The sequence below is a fragment of the Phyllopteryx taeniolatus genome, chromosome 4 (genome assembly GCF_024500385.1).
Source record: "Phyllopteryx taeniolatus isolate TA_2022b chromosome 4, UOR_Ptae_1.2, whole genome shotgun sequence".
Taxonomy (NCBI): Eukaryota; Metazoa; Chordata; class Actinopteri; order Syngnathiformes; family Syngnathidae; genus Phyllopteryx; species Phyllopteryx taeniolatus.
Window position 1 is genome coordinate 13773127 of NC_084505.1, and position 20271 is coordinate 13793397.

Here is a 20271-nt window from a genome sequence, read left to right on the forward strand (position 1 = left end):
TACTGAAATGCAGACTCTTTCAATATCAGTGAGCAGTTGATGAGACAGGAATGAGGAAGTAAATATAATTTCTTAGTTAAGAAATAACATAGGGCGGCACATTGGAAGACTGATTAGCACATCTGCCTCACAGTTCTGAGGACCCGGATTCAAATCCCGGCCTCCCATGTGGGAGTTTGCATGTTCTCCCTGTGCATTGCGTGGGTTTCCTCCCACATTCCCAAAAACATGAATGGTAGGTTAATTGAAGACTCTAATTTGCCCATAGGTGTGAATGTGAGTGTGAATGGTTGTTTGTCTATATGTGACCTGCGATTGGCTGGCGAGCAGTTCAGGGTGTAACCCTAGTAAGGGTAAGCGGTATGGAAAATGGATGGAAATAATATACTTCAGATATTTTCATTTTTTTATGGATTTAAAAAAAAAAAAAAAAATCACATTTTAGCATTAAAATGTTTCTGTTAAAAAGCTCCAACATAATTGTGTACCAACTGAATTTAGCATCGACTTTACATTGTGTGGTGGTCTAATAAATTATTTGTATCATTTCATTTAATGGGCTAAATGAAGGAATGGCATTTAAGACATTTAAGAGAAATGTGTACATAATGCACTGAAAATGAAACATGACGGCACAAGCAAGATTAACCAAGCTGCACAAAATATGTACACCTTCCTGGTGGGAGTATGGCTGTCAATGAGCTGGTACTGAATGTTTTAAAAGGCCGTGAATTTGGGTTATTGATTTTAATTTAAAAAAAATAATAAATTGCTTGTTTAAATTTAATGAATTTTAATAAATACTTGTATAAATTGTGTTTGCTTAAATAAATTTAATCAGTCCTATACAAAAAAAATTTGTTAAGAGGATACATTCAAATATAGCTAGCAGCTGATAGGAGTTGTGATGTTAATGGGCATACAGTCTGCATGTCGGTTTCACCTTGGCTTTAATATTAACACACATGTACACGACGCGTTATTAGGAATCCTGCTCGTGTTCTAGACAGGACACGCCCCACCTCAACATGATTGGCTCATGCATCGCGGCAAGGGCAGGCTACCCAGGTGGAGTGAGATGACCATTCAAAAATCAAAACTATCGTTTGTTATACTGTAGTTAGTTTTTGGAATAGAGATGGGGTTAGTATGAGGGTGGGTTCCGGTTAGTGGGGTTCATATTAACGCCACCAGACTAAAGTCACGTACTTTAAATGGAATACAACAGCCAATCATATTGAAGCAACCTGTTTAGTCCAGCCAGTAATATTGGAGCGGGGCGTGTTCTGCCTAGAACACAAGTGAGAGTCCTAATAAGGCACCCAGGAATGGTCGCCAGCCAACCGCAGCGTCTTCTCCCGTCTGGGTTGCTAATCATCCCGCCCAAAAGTAGAGCGAGCCAATCCAAATCCAATATGGGCCCGGAGCCCGCCCCAATGTCTTGCCGCTTGTCAAGTGGACCATTCTCCGACCAAGTACTGGATCTCGTCAAGGCCATTTATTGTTCTATCATATAATATTTATCGCATTTGTTCGTATTGTGAGCGTTCTCCATCGGACGTATTCTGTTATTCTCATGCCGGGAAGCTCATTGGGTAGCTGTGACGTACGTCATTTGTCTTGGCATGGCGTGAATGGTTGACAACCGTCGATTTGCATTTTGGCGTCGGTGAGAGTCATTTCCATCCATGATGCAAGTTAATTGTGGCGCCGTCTTGTCCGTTATCGCCTAACAGCGATTGTGTTGTCTTCATGGCTCCAATAACGATAAAGGCGTTTATTAAACACGTCCGTCGGTTCCCGTGGGTAACCAATGTTACGTTGTACGGTTGCCTGTTCGCGGGAGGGGACTTTGTTCACCAGTGGTTTTCTCAACGGGACAAAATGGACTGGAGCCATACACGGAACGTGGCCGTGGTCGCGTTCAGTTTCCATGGCAACTTCAATTTCTTCTGGATGCGCTTTCTGGAGCGCAGATTCCCGGGGAATTCCGCCGCGATGGTGGCGAGGAAGCTGTTCCTGGATCAGACCGCGGCTGCGCCCTTGGCCACCAGCGTCTTCTACACGGGTCAGTTCATGGCTAACTTGCAAATGGTTGGAGCACTTATTGGACTGCTTGCAACACGATAAAGGTCAACGATTGCTCTTTGACTTCACATGTCCGACATGTCAACTTTATCCACGCACACGGTCGTAAAGCCACAACGCATTTGTTACCTATTCACATTTTCCTGTTACAGTCTTCTTCCAAAATGGATGAATGTTTTCTTCCTCAAAACAAACAAACAGCACCCCATATGACAATGTGGAAAATGTTTTGTTTTTTCCAAGTGTAGGTCTATTAAACAAGAAACTAGTTAATATTCACAGACTTTGCTATGAAGCTCTAAATTGGGCTCAGGTGCGTCCTTGTCTCCACCGCTCACTGTTGAGGTGTTTTACACCTTAAAAGTCCCCCTGTGGTAAATTCAGTCGGCCGGACAGGATTCGGAAAGGAGCAGACCAGTCTATGCAAGGTTACAGGAATAAAGTTGAAATGTTATGAGGAAAAAAATACCTCCAACTAGAGACAATACTACCAGAAATATCAAAACTTTATCAGAAAAAAATAGTCATATGAAAAAAAATGTGTAATTTTACAGGAATAAAGTCAAAATGTTATAAGCAAAAACTTCACACTAAGTATTCAATCAAAATGTATTTCACAAGTTTAAAAACAGACAGTTCTTAAAGATTAAATGCAAATGTATTAAATTTAAAAACGACCTCAAACTGAAGTGCATTTGGGGAGGGATTCCTTTGGGTCCCACTAGAGGGAGCCCGCATACAGCCAGTGGTACGTGCAGCGCACGTGATCCGGTGAAGGGTACAGAAAAATGTCTGCTGCTTTTAAGCTCCCGAGGAGCACAGTGCCCTCCATCATCCGTAAATAGAAGAAGTTTGAACCCACCAGGACTTTTTGCCGAGATGGCTGCACGTCTAAACTGAGTGGAAGTTGACCAAGAACCCGATGAACACTCTGTCAGTGGTCCAGCGTTCCTCTGTGAAAAGAGGACATACTTCTGGAAGGATAACCGTCTCTGCAGCAATTCACCAATCAGGCCTGTTTGGTAGAGTGGCTAGATGGAAGCCACTCCTTAATAGAGGGCACATATCAGCCCACTTGGAGTTTGCTCAAAGGTGCCTGAAGAACTCAGATCACGAGGGACAATATTCTCTCGTCTGATAAGATAAAAGCTGGAACTCGATGTGAATGCCAGATGTCATGTTTGGAGGAAAACAGGCACCACTCATCACCTGGCCAATACCACCCGTACAGTGAGGCACGGTGGTGGCAACATCAGATAGTGCAGATGTTTTCCAGCACCAAGATTTGGAAAACTCGTCAAGTTTAAGGGAAAGATGAATGCAGAAATATACAGAGAAATCCTGGATGAAAACCTGCTCCGGAGCGCTCTTCACCCCGGACTGGGGCGACATCTTTCAGCAGGACACCGACCCTGAGCACACAGCCAAGATATTCAAGGAGTGGCTGCAGGACCACTCTGTAAATGTCCTTGAGCGGCCCAGCCAGAGCCCAGACTTGAATCCGATAGTACATTGCTGGAGGGATCTGAAAATGGCTGCGCACCGACGCACCCGAGGTGCAGCAAAGAAGAATGACAAAACAGAGCAAAGATAGGTTTGCCAAGCTTCTCTTTCACATTCCAAAAGACTTGAGCCTACAATTGCTGCCAAAGGTGCATCAATAAAGTATTGCGCAAAGCATGTAGGTACTTATGACCATGTGATTTTATTTTATTTTTTTAGATTTTTATTTCTAATTGTCAAAAAATATTTACAGTTTTTCATGTTGTCACAATGGGTTTAGCGGCTCAGAAAATGGACGGATGGATGGATGGAATTGATTCCTTTTTCGAATAGGATGTAACAAAACATAACATACATACATAACACTCGGAAATTCATGATACATTCTGCTGTATATTTTGTACGCACCAAACAGAGAGCCAGATCACACACACGCAAGCATGCAAAGAGAGAGACTTAGGAGTGAAGGGGTGCACAAACAGTGCTCCACCTCTTGAGCTAGACTTAAGGGGGTCGGCGTAATGACCATCAGAAAGCAGACTACAGCTTTTCTCAACATCCACTTGCCATTGTTTCGTCTATCCGTGACCTTCCGGTTTCAAAGCCACAGTCCTTATATATGAGCTACTCGTATGTTCGACATTCTCATGATTTTTATGAAAAGTGACACCATGAGAGAAATATTGAGAAATGTTTTCTTTTTATTATCACAGGCCTCGTTTGTTTGTTTGTTTGTTTTTACAATCATTTAGATATGAATGGGACAAAAGCGGAACATCAAAACAACTATACGTCACCCAAATGCCCCACGAGAATTCTGTCGTTCACAATGAAACCGTTAAATACTGTGTAAAATAACTGATACTGAATCGTTGTAATAATAAAGCACATATTTCATCTGTCAGTCTGATTGTGAGATGTCCTTTGTGTTTAACAGGTGTCAGTTTCTTAGAGGGCAAAGACGATATCATGGAAGACTGGAGAGACAAATTCCTGAACACTTACAAGGCGAGTAGAACAAACTAACTAGAAGTCGAAAGACATGTACTGCTGATGGAAGTGGAAAAGTGCGGAATCCAAGTTGACTTCATGCGTCACGCGTTTTAATATTCTTAACTCTGGTTTCCTTCCGCATCCCAAAAACATGGATGGTAGGTTGATTGAAGACTCTAAATTGCCCATAGGTGTGAATGTGAGTGCAAATGGTTGTTTGTTTTTATGTGCCCTGCAATTGGCTGGCGACCACTTCAGGGTGTACCCCGCCTCTCGCCCGAAGATAGCTGGGATAGGCTCCAGCACGCCCGCGACCCTTGTGAGAGGAAGCGGTACGGAAATGGATGAATGAATGAATTTCAATTTGTTGAGAAATTGCATTACTTTAAGACTGTTAGGTAACTATACTATTTTTGTTAATTCTCGAGCACATCTCATCGTTAATTCTTATGACTGGTAGTACTAGTCACATCAATCTATCAAGCTTTAACCAAAGTTTTCAAGTAGGAAATGAAAGCTTCTTTGTGCCTTTCTATAAGCATTGACAGTTCATCCTATGTTATTTCTCTTTTCAGACTGGGCTAATGTTCTGGCCCTTCATGCAGGTAAATATGAAATGTCCTATTCAAGGGATGGAATGTGACTCTTGACCATCAGTGGCAATATATGACTCAGAAAAGTTAATGCTTTACAGCCTCTAGTTACGTCTCTGCCTTGAGTTTAAGACCAGTGAACATTTATCTCTTATTTCGGCCTGATTGACGTTAAAATTTGTTAAAAAGTTACTGTGCTTGACTAGAGCATCCTTAACTCATTCACTGCCAGCCTTCCCAGTTAACCTGGATGTTTGACTTCTAAAGCCGTCAATGGCAGTATTAAGTTGTTCCAATATTTATCCAGTGACACACGTGAGAACCCCTTAAGGGAAAATTCAACTAAGTCTACTTTTTATGTATAAAATTGTACAGCAAAAGCCTCTCAATTGTATTGTATTATTTATTTATTTTTTTAACTAAAATGTCAACCTGTGTATATGATGACCCGAGAGTTGAAAAATCTCTGTCTCCCACAGTTTCTAAACTTTGCCTTGGTGCCGCCGTACGTGCGGACTACCTTCAGTGGCTGCTGTGCCTTCATCTGGGCCACTTTCTTGTGTTTCTCGCGTCAGAGTGGCGACGGCACCGCTGGTGCTGCGCTCGCGTGGCTGTTCCCCTCCAAAGAGGACGGAATCGAGAAGACAGACGAGGTGAAAAGTAAAGTACTTGCTTCTCAAGATGCAGTGGTAAATCCTTCTTCCAAACATAAGTGAATTGTACAGAAGAAGAAAGTGAGAATTATGGAGGGTAGAGAGCAGCTCATGAATCACTCAGGGGTCAATGTTGGCCAAAAATTGTCAAGGTCATCCTGATTTATAAGCTTCAAATCCACAGCAGCATGAGGTACAAGTGGACAATGATGAATGAATAAACATATAGTAGTGTCAATAGAAAAGCATTCTTATTACAACCTCTTTATTGGATCTCATAATACTGGTGTACTTAATGCTGTGGTCAGTGAGTGTACAGTTAGAAGGTCCTCAGTACTGCTTTAAGGACAGCAGGTTGTTCCTCATGTATTGTCTAGAGCACAGTTAACAATCGTGCGTGGGTTTTCTCCGGGTGCTCCGATTTCCTCCCACATCCCAAAAGCATGCATGGTAGGTTAATTGAAGAGTCTAAATTGTGCGTAGGTGTGAATGTGAGTGTGAATGGTTGGTTGTTTGTATGTGGCCTGCGATTGTATGTGCCCGCCTCTCACCCGAAGATAGCTGAGAGGGTCCAGCACGCCCGCGACCCTAGTGAGGATAAGCTGTACAGACAATGTATATATATATAAATATATATATATATATACACATTTATATACTGTATGGATATAAATATGCATATACATATAAATGCATCCATATACTTGAATTTGTGAAAACCATACTTCTTTTTGTGCTATGCGAATGTAACACTATCGTCTTTGCACCATCTCCTCACGTAACCATTTTCCTGTACATTTCAATGAACATGCCTCCATATTGTTTTTGTCGCATGCTGTTATTTTGACATTGAGACATCTTAATTTGTACAAACACTATTGATAACTATTAGTATATGTAAACAGTAACCTGTTTATTTAAAAAAAAAATAACACACTGCACTCGGGGTTTTTACTATGATATGACTGGAAGAGGGTGTAAAAGAGTCCGTTTAATACAAAGCCTCGTATACTAATGTGATTATTTTGGTTTGATTTGTCTCATTGACATGAAGGAAACCCTGTAATGACATTGTTGATTGATGATTGTGTTAAATGTTGATGTTACTTCCATAAAAAATATTTTGAGCTCTTGTATGAGACACCTTTCAACTGCACTGGAATTTAAAAAAATGTAAACTACATGCAGCATTGGTTTTAATACCACAAAGACAATTTTTGATAATGTAATGTGGTCTTTTATCAGATTTTGCACTACTTAAGTTATTGTGACTGTGATACAGAAATAATATATATTAATTAATAAATACAGATGAACGTTACATACTTTATTGTGTGAGTTTTTACATTGACTATTGTAAAAAAGGACTTGTACCGGGCTATTCCCTGTGCAGCTTTGGGCTCTTCTGATCACTGTTTAATTCACTTAATACCAACATACAGGCACAAACTTAACCGTGTGAAGCCTAAGATGAAAAAAGTTAAGTAGACTGAGGAAGCTAAGATTAAACTTTAAGACTGTTTAGAATGCACAGATTGGAGTGTCTTTGAAACTTTAACTGGCAACTTGGATGAATACACAGACACTCTTACAGCCTACATCAGCTTCTGTGAAGACGTGTGTGTGTGTGTGTACCAACTAAGACATTTTGCATGTTCAAAAACAATAAGCTGTGGTTCACTGGCAAATTTCTCCAGCCTAAAGAAGACGTCTATCGGAGTGGGGACAGAGCCTTGTACAATCAGGCCAGAAAACAGCTGTCAAAAGAAATCAACATCGCAAAGGGAAATTAGGCAGAAAAGATGTGAAGTCGGTTTGCTGCTGGCGACTCTGCATCAGTTTGGCCAGGATAACCAAACTACAAGCGATCATCCCCCCAAGCGGAGAACCATACAGGACTGGCCAACGACTTGAATACCTTCTACTGCAGCTTTGAAAAGGACACTTTCACACCCCACACCCACCAGCCGCACCACCGACGAACACTATCACACCTCTGACCCCCCTGCATTGACCATCATTCATGAACAGGATGTGAAACATGTCTTTAAACAACAAAAGATCAACAAAACGGCAGGCCCAGACAGTGTCCCCCCCTCTTGCTTGAAAGTCTGCGCGGTCCAGCTCGCCCTGGTTTTCAAACAGATCTTCAATAGATCTTTGGAAAATCATCCCAGTCCCCATGAAACCTGCAGTTTCAGGACTGAATGACTACAGGCCTGTCACCCTGACATCTGTGGTCATGAAGTCCTTTAAACGCTTCGTGCTGGAGCACCTGTTGTTTGCCTACAGCCAACATGGGACTGCAGTTCATCCTGGACCACCTCGAAGGCACAGGGAGTGGGATACCAACATAAACTCCATCCTCAAAAAGGACCAGCAGAGGATGTACTTCCTGCGGCTTCTGAGGAAGCACAGCCTGCAACAGGAGCTGTTGAGGCAGTTCTACACAGCAGTCATTGAATCGGTTCTGTGATGGATGAACCATCACAGTCTGGTTTGGTGCTGCCACAAAAAAAAGGACAAACTCTGACTTCAACGGACAGTCAAGACTGCCGAAAAGAATGATCTGTACACACACACCTACCTACTCTTGAGGACTTGCCAGGAATATAACAAGGGCATGCAAAATCCTCTTGGACCCTCCACAACCAGGTCACCACCACCTATTCCAGCTCCTTCCCTCAGGCAGGTGCTATCAAACAATGCAAACTAAAACCAGCAGACATTCCAACAGCTTCTTCCCTCTTGGCATTGCCTTAAACAGTTAACTTACAATTTCATTGCAACTTGCTACCAATTTTGCACATCGCTGTTGGGACACTTCTACATGATTCGTACACTCACTGTTTAATCACGCTGCACTATTTGCATACTGTTGTTGATTACTACTGGCCACTTGTTTTTGAGAACTCTGCACCATTTGCACAATTGCCACTGTACCAGATCATTGCACTATTAGTCACTTTAAAATGCTCTAAATTGCTTGAGGACTGGATCATTTGCACAATTGCCATTATATCAGTATCACCAGACTAGTGGTACACTTTCATTGCTCAATGACTCTCCACACGTGTTTTTTTTCTCCATGTCCTATATGTATATTTCGTTATAGTTGCTGTTTGTTGTTATACTAGAGTGGGTTCAACTACCGAAGACAAATTCCTTGTGTGTCTTGCAACATACTTGGCCAATAAAGCGGATTCTGATGCAAATTGAAGACGCAAACACTCGAGTTAAAAGCTTAATTATTTTTTAGTCAGCAGAAATAAAATCGTAAGTAACATCATCAAGATGTTGCATGATGTCATGTTGGTCTTTTCTTATGCAGAACACAGTTTGTCCTCAAGTAAACTTTGCAATAACAGTTCAAAACATATTAAGTTCACCAGTAGAGATGTAGGATATGAGCTGTGTCAAACTGCACTGCATTATATTGAGAAGGAGTTCTAATATTTTTGCTACCTTATTTTTAAAGGTCAAATCTTCCATTTATCCATTGTCTATAGTGTTTGTCTTTAGGGTCACGGGTGAGCTGGAGCCGATTCCTGTAGACGCTAGACTGGTCATCAGACAATCGCAGAGCAGCACAACACTCACATTCACACTTTGACAATTTAGAGTCATCAATGAGCTAGACATGCGTGCTTTTGGAATGAGGGAGGAAGCCCGCAAACTCCCCACAGGCTCATGCGTGCCATGTTGGCTTTTAAACGACATTCTGCATTAATATATAATCGAGAAAGTGGACTCTTGAAACAACAAAGCAAAGGTCTTGAATGACTAACATGAAGAAAATCTCATTTGAAAGCAAAGCTGCCACTAGAACATTAGCGTAGCATATTCAATGACTACAATGTGCAGTTCTTTTTTAAAGTGTTTTATGGAAAAAAGTTGAGTTGAGTTATTTCCGTCGCAGCGGGTCTCGCCCCGCTTTTCATTTCGTCGTCAGCTCTGCGCATGCGCCCTGCATCCCCTCCATCCGCACGTCGAGGGACCGAGGAGCCCGGATAAAGATGCTCGGCGTCTCAGGCTCGGCCGGCTGAAAACTTGGCTCCAGGCGGCATTCGGCTAGCGTACGACGTGCACATTTAGAATCAGGCCGCTTTCTGGGCGAACATGGAAATGAAGAAGTCTTTTTCAGACACGGAGCGTGCACTCAGGAACTACGGCGCCGTGTCGCAAACGGCGTGGACGACGGACAAAGGTGAGCAGCATTTCGGGGAAATAGAGTAGCCTAGTGTAGGTCGATGTGCATCCGCGCTGAGTTCCAGTCCGAGCTGTTGTTGTTCGAAGACAGCGACACTGCCTTGTTCCTCAAGGTTGCAATGAATATGCATGCCTGATTTGAAGGCCCTTGCACATTCGTTCGCCTGCACGCTTTCATGCGCAATTTGCGACGTTCCAAATATATTTGCTATATATATATATATAGCAAATAGTGTATTTCACTGGAAGATATGAATTTCACATATGAAGAACAGCCTACTTAGTAAATTAAAAAACTAAAGCTTTACATTGTTTAAAAATATATTGCGGATTATTAAAAACAGAAATATATAGTTTACATTTTCACATCAATTAGTCACAACAGAGTTGCATTTTGGGAGTTGATAAAAAATGTACTCATTATGTATTCAATAGTTTACTAACAAAATACAATTGTGTGGTAGCAGCGGCCAAAAATACTGCATATCAATCAAGGTGTTGTTTTCTATTTCTGTGTGCTTGTGGATTAATATCAAGTCTGGTTTAAAAATAACATTATATATGCATGCTCACTGCGCTTAAATCGACCTTCATTCAACAGAATGCAAACAACAATTATATATGCTTTGTCTGCATTGTGTGTTGAGTACACATATTCAACACAGTGCAGACAATTGTCACTTTGAAAGGAGTAGAATGAAAGAACATTTTCCTACATATAAATAATGATTGTAAGTAACTCATGAAATAGTTTCAGACCTTGGAGGCTTAAAAAGAGAATCCTGGTTATTTTCTATGAAAGATTTGAGTTACTATTTCCACTGCATACCATTTTGTTGTATTACTAAATCTGAATGAGTGACGCAAGTGATGACACAAGCAACGAGCTGATGACAGCCTCTGCGATGCTCCCCACTGAGGACAAGTCATTATGAGGGAGCACGCTGGGAAGTTTGGAGAAGAAAAGAGAGAGAAAAAAGACAGATCTAAGGCTTTATTTCCTCTCTGTTTACAAACACACAAACAGACGGGGTGAAAAAGAACCTTCGGGAGGGTGGGAGTGCGGTCCAGAGAGTGTGTGTGTGTGTGTGTACATTGTGACTGCAGGATGTGTCATCAGCTGGATGTCATATGCAGATGCTGACATTCACCTGTTGTGGAGCCCCCCGCACCCCCCATCCCCCCACCCCACATGCTGCCAACGTCATTAAATCATAATACTGGGGTACACTGATGAGGCTGTTTGCTTAATGAATGCAGCGTGGGATGTATTCATTATGAGCAAGTGGAGACCTACTGCTAAGTCTACAGCTTTTCGTGTGGGCGCAAACTTTGTTTTATTGTAAATCTCGGATGTGGTGAAATTGGTTGTTCCTCCTAGTCTTTGTGTGAGAAGAGCGAGCTGTTTGTTTGGAATGGTGACCATGCTCATAGACGTCTTTTATTCAAATCAATGCATAAAAAGGGCAGAGATAAAACGCACTCAGGCCTGTTTTGCATTGTGCTGCTGGTTACTGTAGAAACTTTGATCTAGTTTCAATACTGGCGAGTGAACAAACAAGCCGTCCTTTTCTGTTTTAGGCTTGCATCTGCTTGCTTGTGGTGAGTCAGCTCCACGCTCGCTAACTGCAGTTTGGGTCTCTGCAGGAGCTCCAGCTGTCTCATGATGTACCACACTGATCTGCCCCACCAGAAAGCATCTTTGATAGCACATGGGCCACAATTTTACAATTTATCATATTGACAACTGGTGTCAATACTCATATACGTCTTGCCTCTCCTTTTTCTGTGGAAAATCAATGTCATTGAGAATACTACAATGTCACACTTAATTACCTCCCCAAAAAGTTATTACCAACAAGGTGAGAAGGAAGAAGCGGTATTGTTTTGATTGTAGGTTTATTAGTTGGATAATGCAAAAAAAGAAGCACAGTGAAGTCATGGTTGGCACACCTCACAGCTTAAAGGTCCCGGGTTGGAATCTCAGCTCACACCCTCCTATACGTACAGGTATGTGGAGTTTGTTTATGCGTGGGTTTTTGTTCAGATGCCCCACCTTCCTCCACATTCCAAAAACTCACTTCATAGGCTAACTGAGGACTCTAAATTGCCCTAAAGTTGGGAATGTGAGTTTGAATGGTTGTTTATGTGCCCCGCGATGACTGGCGACTACTCACGTACCCCACCTCTTGCCCAAACTCAGCTGGGTCCTGGGATAGGCACCAGCTCACACGTGACCTTATTGAGCGCAAGCGGTAAAGACCACACTGACAATTTCCATAAAACTTTGTGGACTTGTGTGCCAAGCCAGAAGCCTTTATATTTTATAGTGCAAATGTGTGTCTAATTTTAACATCTTACGTCATCATTCATGAACCGGAGAGTATCCGTCTAACTAACATTAGTCATGCATCAATCCATTTTCAATAGCGCTTGTCCTCACTAGGGTCATGGGTGAGCTCGAGCCTTTCCCAGATGACTTTGGGCGATAGGGGAGTTACACCCTAGACTGGTTGTCAGCCAATCACACGGCACATAGACAAACAAACATTCACACTCACAGAGTACAAACAGAAAACAAATGAACAAAAAATAAAACACTTTTACATTTCAGAAAACACATTGACAAAGGCAGAAACACTTTTACAAAAGACAAGACAAATTACAAAAGACGAAACACCCAGAAAGAGAACGTCCCATTTCACAGAGATTCTTAGAAATCCCACGGTCTCTCTCGGAAAGACCCGCCACGCTTCAACATGATTGGCTCCTGCATCGCGGGAAGGGTAGGCTACGCAGATGTAACGACATGTCCATTATGTCGCAGATGTAACGAGATGTCCACAGACTTTACATTATTGAAGGAAGGATGAATGGGCAAATGTACCGAGACATTCTTGACAAAAATCTGCTGTCATCTACGAGGATGATGAAAATGAAACGAGGTTGGACATTTCATCAGGATAATGATCCAAAACATACTGCCAAGGAAACTTTCAGTTGGTTTCGAAGAACTAAAATAAAGCTGCTAGAATGGCCCAGCCAACCACCCGACTTGAATCCAATCGAAGATTTAGGGAAATAACTGAAATTCAAGGTCCATAAAAGAAGTCCACAGAACCTTCAAGATCTGAAGACTGCTTGTGTGGAGGAATGGGCCAAAATCACACCAGAGGAATGCATGCGACTAGTTTCTCCATACAGGAGTCTTGAAGCTGTCATTGCAAACAAATGGTTTTGTACAAAGTATTAAATGAATAATTTTTTTATAGCTCTTGCTTTATTCCAAATTGAAGTCTCATGCGATGAGTTTGATGGTGCGATTTCTGATGCATACTTTTTTTCCAGAAATTCAAATTTGAACGTACCACACAGATGGGGTTAGACTGTACTCGAGTGTGATTAAGCCATCTCTGTCCTTATAGGAGTCAATGAAAGGATTTGTTTCCTGTTTGTGTTTCCAGGTCACTGCGATGTGTCCATGGCCGAGAGCACCATGTGTCCAGAGGAGATTGAGATGGAGATGGCTCGGATCCAGCGCCTTAGGGAGGTCCTAGTGCGTCGGGAGTCCGAGCTGCGCTTCATGTAAGTCGGAAAATTTTCCCTTTTATTTTTGGACGACCAGATGGAGGGGGAGCACGGCGAAGATTTGATCACAAAAAGGTCTCAAGAGCGCCGGGAGCTGTCCTTGGCTGCTGGATAAGGCGGTTTACTTTGTTGCCATGATTTGCCACCCATTTTGACCTACATTTACCAAATAACATTTTGTTTCATGAAATTGTATTCATTTATGCCTCTTTATTCTCTTCATTTCATTTCTTGGCTGCATCGCTTCCAGCAAGTGTATGTGGATCAGATTTCCTCGATCTGCCATGTCAATCAGATTTTCCCGAGGCCTTTTGAATCAGCAATGCTCACCGATGTAACGTACTATATTAGCAATAGGACTTTTTCTTTAACCGCTCATATTTGAAATTCGCTTCACATAGCCAGCCAGCTGGCCCTCATTTACCGCAGCATTTTCTATCCTCTGATTGGTTGGTCAGAGTTAAACTTGCTACAGTTAAGTCACCCCCCCAGGCATAATATTAGATAAACTAACAACAACAGCAACACTATTCACGCCAAAAGCTGAACAACCATGTATAATGCAGTGTGCACTCTATGTAAACATTCTATTTTGCCATGAAAATTCCATGGTACAGTATGTACGTTCTCTTCATCAAAGATTTTTCTATAGCGCTTGTCCTCATTATTCCCAAATAGAGTATTCAATTAGCCTAACATGCATGTTTTTGGGAATGTTAAGGGAAGCCAGAGTACATGGAGAAGGGAAAACATACAAACTCTACACTAGAGGGCCGGAGCAGAGATTTGAGCCCGGCCCCTCAGAACTACGAGACATATGTGCCAACCACTACGACGTTTTGGCTGCCCCAAATGTACTGGCCAAATGTACTGGCATCAGAAATGTCGTGAGTTGTGAATGTGTTAATGTGGAATGCGTTGATTTATTTATTTTAATCTGACAATTTTTGTTTGGACCACACATGAAATGACCAGTGTGGATTGTTGCTTGTTATGTGCACGGTGAGATGGTCTCACATGAAACGGACTAAGTTCGTGGAGAGCTCACTTAGTCCAAGTCGATAGAAAAGGCCTCATTAGGCTGCCTCCATACGGTTTATATAGTCTTGTGCCAGCCTGTGTGTGACTCCAGATGCCACATGAACACGTGGACGTGTATAAAACTGGCGGTCAGTTTCTGGAATTCACTGATAGCACAGAGACTCCCAACACAGGTCTGTGAGAGGGAGGGAGGCTGCGAATGAAGCAGCATGTGTTAATGCGGAAAGAAAGGAGGGGGGAGACTGTGCATGAGTCATCAGGCTGATGTATAACTGGGAGAATTAAATGTGTGGCATTCGTCACAGAGCAAGAGAAGAGAGAAGAAGGGATGAACGGGTTGGGGGCACGCTGAGGCCCTGAGACGTCAACACAGTGTGGATTGATCCGTGTGGCATGTTCTCCATCTGCCAGGCGGGCTGACGTCGTGACATCTTCATGACAAGCTCAACAGGCATTTAAGCTCACCTGTCATGTCAATTTGACAGGTCTCGCCTCTATTTAGACAAGCTGCTGGAAATAAACTGACATTCACCGTGTCTCTAAGAAGTTAGGGCATTTGAATGTTTCCATTTTTATTATGATATATGGACATTCAGTTCGGGCCAATTGTTTATTATTGAGGTTGCAGAAGTATAGAACTGCAACGGATCATATTAAGAGGTTTTCTATCACAGACCGTATATTTTTTCCCTCAAATGCATATAGCAGTGAGATAGTGGCAGGTCTGGGCTCCATCTCTGCTCCTGTTCTCTTGCGTGGATTTTGCATGCGCTCCCCTGGATTGTACGTTTGTGTGTGATTGTGTGCTTCCTCCCACCTTCCCAAAAACATGCATGTTATGTTCATTTAATACTTTAAACTACCCTTAGGTGTGAATGTGAATGGTTGTTTGCATGTGCGCACTGTGATTAGCTGGTGACCAGTCCATGGTGGAGCAAAAAGTCAAATGAGCGGCTCCAGCTCACCCACAACCCAAATGAGGGCAAGCAGTAGTAGACAATGGGTGGATATACAGTACATAGACACAATTGACAATGTGAGTTGGCGGGGGGAGGTGTGGGGGGGGGACAAAAGGTAATCAGGTGGTTTAGTATGATTTCTGAATTTATATATTCAGGTTCACATAAGATAGTTATGACAAAAAGGGATAGCTAAGAAAATTATTATAGTCCTATTTTATTACAGCATGATATTTTCTATACCATAGAATGACAATTGGTGTATTTTATTCCAAATAAAAACAAGACATTACATTTGAGGTGCATCTAATGTCTATATTTGCTCTTCAGTCTGATAGAAGCAAATAAATGCCTCCTTTTCTTGTAGGATGGATGACATCCAGCTGTGCAAAGACATCATGAGTTTAAAGCAAGAGTTGAGACAAATTGTTGCAGTACCAGGTACAGCTTAAGCTCCATGCATGTAAACCAATCATGAAGAAAACACTTCTCCATTGTGTGAAACGGTAGAACCAGAGTGGAAACGAATGACAGCTTTTGGTAGAAAGTGTGTGCATTCGTCACTGTGCTATATAAATAGGACATACATGGGATGGATGTGAGTGACGTGAGCAAGAGCAATTTGAGCTGCTTAGTGTTGTTTGCGCTGCTGCCTGTGAATGCAACACAAATGAGACGTTCACTGACGTCAGCTGTATCATATCCACTGGCACCATTAGTCACACCTGTATGATCTAATGAGCTCTAATAAAAGAGCTGTACCAAAACTTCCTTTAAGATTATTACAATCTCCAGGCGATATTCATTTACCTTGTATATACAGTGGCGTGAAAAAGTATTGGATCCCTTCCTAAATTTTTATATTTTTGCATAGTTTCCCCACTTTGATGTTTAAGATCATCAAACAAATGTACAGTGGGTACAGAAAGTATTCAGACCCCCTTACATTTTTCACTCTTTTTTTTGTATTGCAGCCATTTGCTAAAATCATTTAAGTTCATTTTTGGGTCATTTTTGAACAATTGCTCAATTTGGCCAGACGGCCAGCTTTAGGAAGGGTTCTGATCGTCCCAAACATCTTCCATTGAAGGATAATGGAGGCCACTGTGCTCTTAGGAACCTTAAGTGCAGCATAATTTTTATTGTAACCTTGGCCAGATCTGTGCCTTGCCACAATTCTGTCTGAGCTCTTCAGGCAGTTCCTTTGTCCTCATGATTCGCATTTGCGCTGACATGCACTGTGAGCTGTAAGGTCTTATATAATATCCTAATCAAGTCCAATCAGTATAATCAAACTCAGCTGGACTCCAATGACGGTGTAGAACCATTTTAAGGATAAGCAGAAGAAATGGACAGCACCCAAGTTAAATATGAGTGTCACAGCAAAAGGTCTGAATACTTATGGCTGTGTGATATTTCAGTTTTTCTTTAATAAATCAGCAACAATTTCAACAATTAAGTTTTTTTCCTGTCAATATGTTGTGCTGTGTGTACATTGAGGAAACAAATGAACTTAAATTATTTTAACAAATGGCTGCAATATAAAAAAGAATGAAACATTTAAGGGGATCTGAATACTTTCCGTACCCACTGTATGTATGTATGTATATATATATATATATATATATATATATATATATAAAATATATTGTGTATATATTATATATGTACACATATAATATATATATATAATTGAATACACTACAAACACAAGATATTTAATGTTCAAACTGATCAACTTGATTGTTTTAGCAAATCATTAACATGGAATTTTATGGCTGCAACACGTTCCAAAAAAGCGAGGACAGGGTCATGTTTACCACTATGTTACATCACCTTTTCTTTTAACAACATTCAATAAACGTTTGGGAACTGAGGACACTAATTGTTGAAGTTTTGGAGGTGGAATTCTTTCCCATTCTTGCTTGATGTACAGCTTCAGCTGTTCAACAGTCCGGGGTCTCCGTTGTCGTATTTTACGCTTCATAATGCGCCACGCATTTTCAATGGGAGACAAGTCTGGACTGCAGGCAGGCCAGTCTAGTACCCGCACTCTTTTACTACGAAGCCACACTTTTGTAACACTTTTCCACTTTGCATCAGTCCATCTTAGATGAGCTCAGGCCCAGAGAAGCCGGCGGCGTTTCTGGGTGTTGTTGATAAATGGCTTTTGCTTTGCATAGTAGAGTTTCAAGTTGCACATACGGATGTTGCGCCGAACTGTATTTACTGACATTGGTTTTCTGAAGTGTTCCTGAGCCCATGTGGTGATATCGGTTTTTGATGCAGTGCCGCCTGAGGGATCGAAGGTCACGGGCATTCAATGTTGGTTTTTGGCCTTGCCCCTTACATGCAGTGATTACAGGCAGATTAAAAGAAAAGGTGATGTAACACAGTGGTAAACATGACCCTGTCCCAGCTTTTTTGGAACATGTTGCAGCCATAAAATTCTAAGTTAATGATTATTTGCTAAAAACAAAGTTCATCAGTTTGAACATTAAATATATTGTCTTTGTAGTGTACTCAATTAAATATAGGTTGAACATGATTTGCAAATCATTGGATTCCTTTTTTGTTTAACACAACGTCCCAAGTTCATTGGAATTGGGGTTGTACATTGGTTATTAGCCAGACCATCAAGGAAGCCAAAACAAGCAACAACACGCTCTTAGCATTGTGGCTATCCCTTGCTAAACCCTACCCAAACATACCACAACAGCTAATACGCAAGCCATTGGAGCACTACCACATGCCACCAGAGGTTGCACTGCTTCCCCGCTATTTCTTGTAAAAGGGTGTGGTTTTCAAGGTATTGCAGCTGGAACCCTTCTGCAGGGGAAGGCCTTTGTTGCCCCATTCAAGAGAGATGTTCAGGCTAAGGGGCAAAACACCTGTGACCCTGAGATACCTGCTGATGATGCAGAAGGGATTCCCAGCAGTGAGAGTACACTTTTGCAGAGTTCATCATGAAAAGCTCTTCAATTGCTCCTGTAGTCTCTGCTCATGATAAAGCATCTTTGATGTTTATTTCAGCATGCACACAATGGGCAGCTAAGAAGAAACAAAAACAGGGGGTCGGCATAATTTTTAAGGACACACACAGACACCCGCACACACAGATGCTGACATTAAGATATTACTGAAAGGAAATTTATTATTATTATTTTTTTTAAAGGACTGTTTTGCCAGACTCATAGGTGCACTTTCGCACAAGCCACATACTGAATACACAAGCCTGCTGCTTTTCCTGCTCTGCTGACAGGGGGATTTATGCATTGAAATCATTACCCGGCCTCCCTCCGCCACTAAGCCCTTTCCAGATTGTCCCAGCGTCAGGGGATATACGGTGTAGCAGACTTCTTCACGGCATGAAAAGCTGATGTTTGCACTCATTTTTCAAGCCAAGTTAGCGTGGAGTAGCAGACATACACAATGGTTCCGGAGCAAGGCTAATGCTTTCCATTTCATTTTCATTCACATAGAATGATACAGCCCACAGAGCTTTCATATTAGCATAAGCATTTCTGCAAGCTATAAGGCCACTTAGGTCAATTCCGCTTTGCAAAGATAATGCTCACTTTTGATTGACACAGCGCAATATTATTATATTGTTGTCACAATTTGCAGTGTTGATCCTTTGACCTTCTCCTGTTTCTACAGAGAAAGACAAAAGCAATAATGACAAACAGCATGAAGAGGAGCTAATCCTGAAGATCCATAAACTGGTGCAGAAGAGGGATTTCTTGGTGGATGACGCAGAGGTGGAGCGATTAAGGTAGATCTAAGAGGGGAAACATAAGCATGCATGTGTACGAAGCGTAACAGCAATACCATTAATGTTAATAATACTATGACTCAGAGAGCAGGAGGAGGACAAGGAGATGGAAGAGTTCCTCAGGCTGAAACTGATACCAATGGAGAAGAAGCTCAAAGTCAGACTAAGTGAGTGGACATATTTGAATGCAGAAACACACACACACAAACTACTTCTAAACAGCAAACCTCTCTCTTCCACTCCATTTTTAAAACAACAAGATCCTCCAAAGCCCAAACGACAACTCCTGGAGCCGCCGCCTAACAAACCCTTCATCACTAAATTAGATGTGGCCATCATCAAGGACTGCTGTGGCGCCACCCAGTGTTCCATCATGTAATTGGCAGAGCGATTCAATGCCCTCCCCCCACACCCAAATTCTGCAAACATTTACTTCCTGTGAATCAGAGAACCTCTTCAGCTTTGTGTTCCACTCGAAGGCGTCATGTTTTCAATGAAAGTACAAAATATCAGGGAGGAAAGCGTTTGTCTTTTGGAGTTCGTTGGGTACACAGTAATCCCCTGTATATTCGCGGTTCACTACTGACAAAGTCACATTCACATTGTGTGTGTGGAATAAAATTTAAAAAAATAAAATAAAAGCCCTGTCTAAATAGGAAAGTAGGACGTGTATCACATAAGGACGTTGTTGAAGTGATACATCTCTACAGAGGGACCAGCTTTTATGCTTTCATGTTGGGGAGGAGCTAAGTTTATCTTCGGCTATTCGTGGACGTTATGAGGGTCTTCGCCAAAATCAAATTGTGAAAGTTATTTATAAAAGGTAATGCCTGATGAATGTGAAATTATATTAAAATGCTTTGGTATCA

At 41.7% G+C, this 20271-nt stretch overlaps 1 protein-coding gene across 1 annotated transcript; it reads left to right on the forward strand.

The window, feature by feature from the left end:
- Positions 1-1416: 1416 nt before the first annotated feature.
- LOC133476867 (uncharacterized) lies at positions 1417-20271 on the forward strand. Its single transcript, XM_061770807.1, has 11 exons — positions 1417-2068; positions 4529-4599; positions 5160-5189; positions 5657-5889; positions 7798-7864; positions 9926-10037; positions 13504-13624; positions 15995-16068; positions 19288-19402; positions 19487-19569; positions 19663-20271. The coding sequence occupies exons 1-11, from the start codon at positions 1753-1755 to the stop codon at positions 19779-19781; spliced, it is 1341 nt and encodes a 446-aa protein (XP_061626791.1). The 5' UTR covers positions 1417-1752; the 3' UTR covers positions 19782-20271.

Bases quoted from the DNA above. Each gene is read 5' to 3' on its own strand.
- LOC133476867 (XM_061770807.1), top strand. From the start codon at position 1,753: ATGGCTCCAATAACGATAAAGGCGTTTATTAAACACGTCCGTCGGTTC. The intron at 4,600-5,159 runs GCGAGTAGAACA...TTCTCTTTTCAG, and splicing joins AATTCCTGAACACTTACAAG to ACTGGGCTAATGTTCTGGCC. The intron at 5,890-7,797 runs GTGAATTGTACA...CACACCCACCAG, and splicing joins AATCCTTCTTCCAAACATAA to CCGCACCACCGACGAACACT.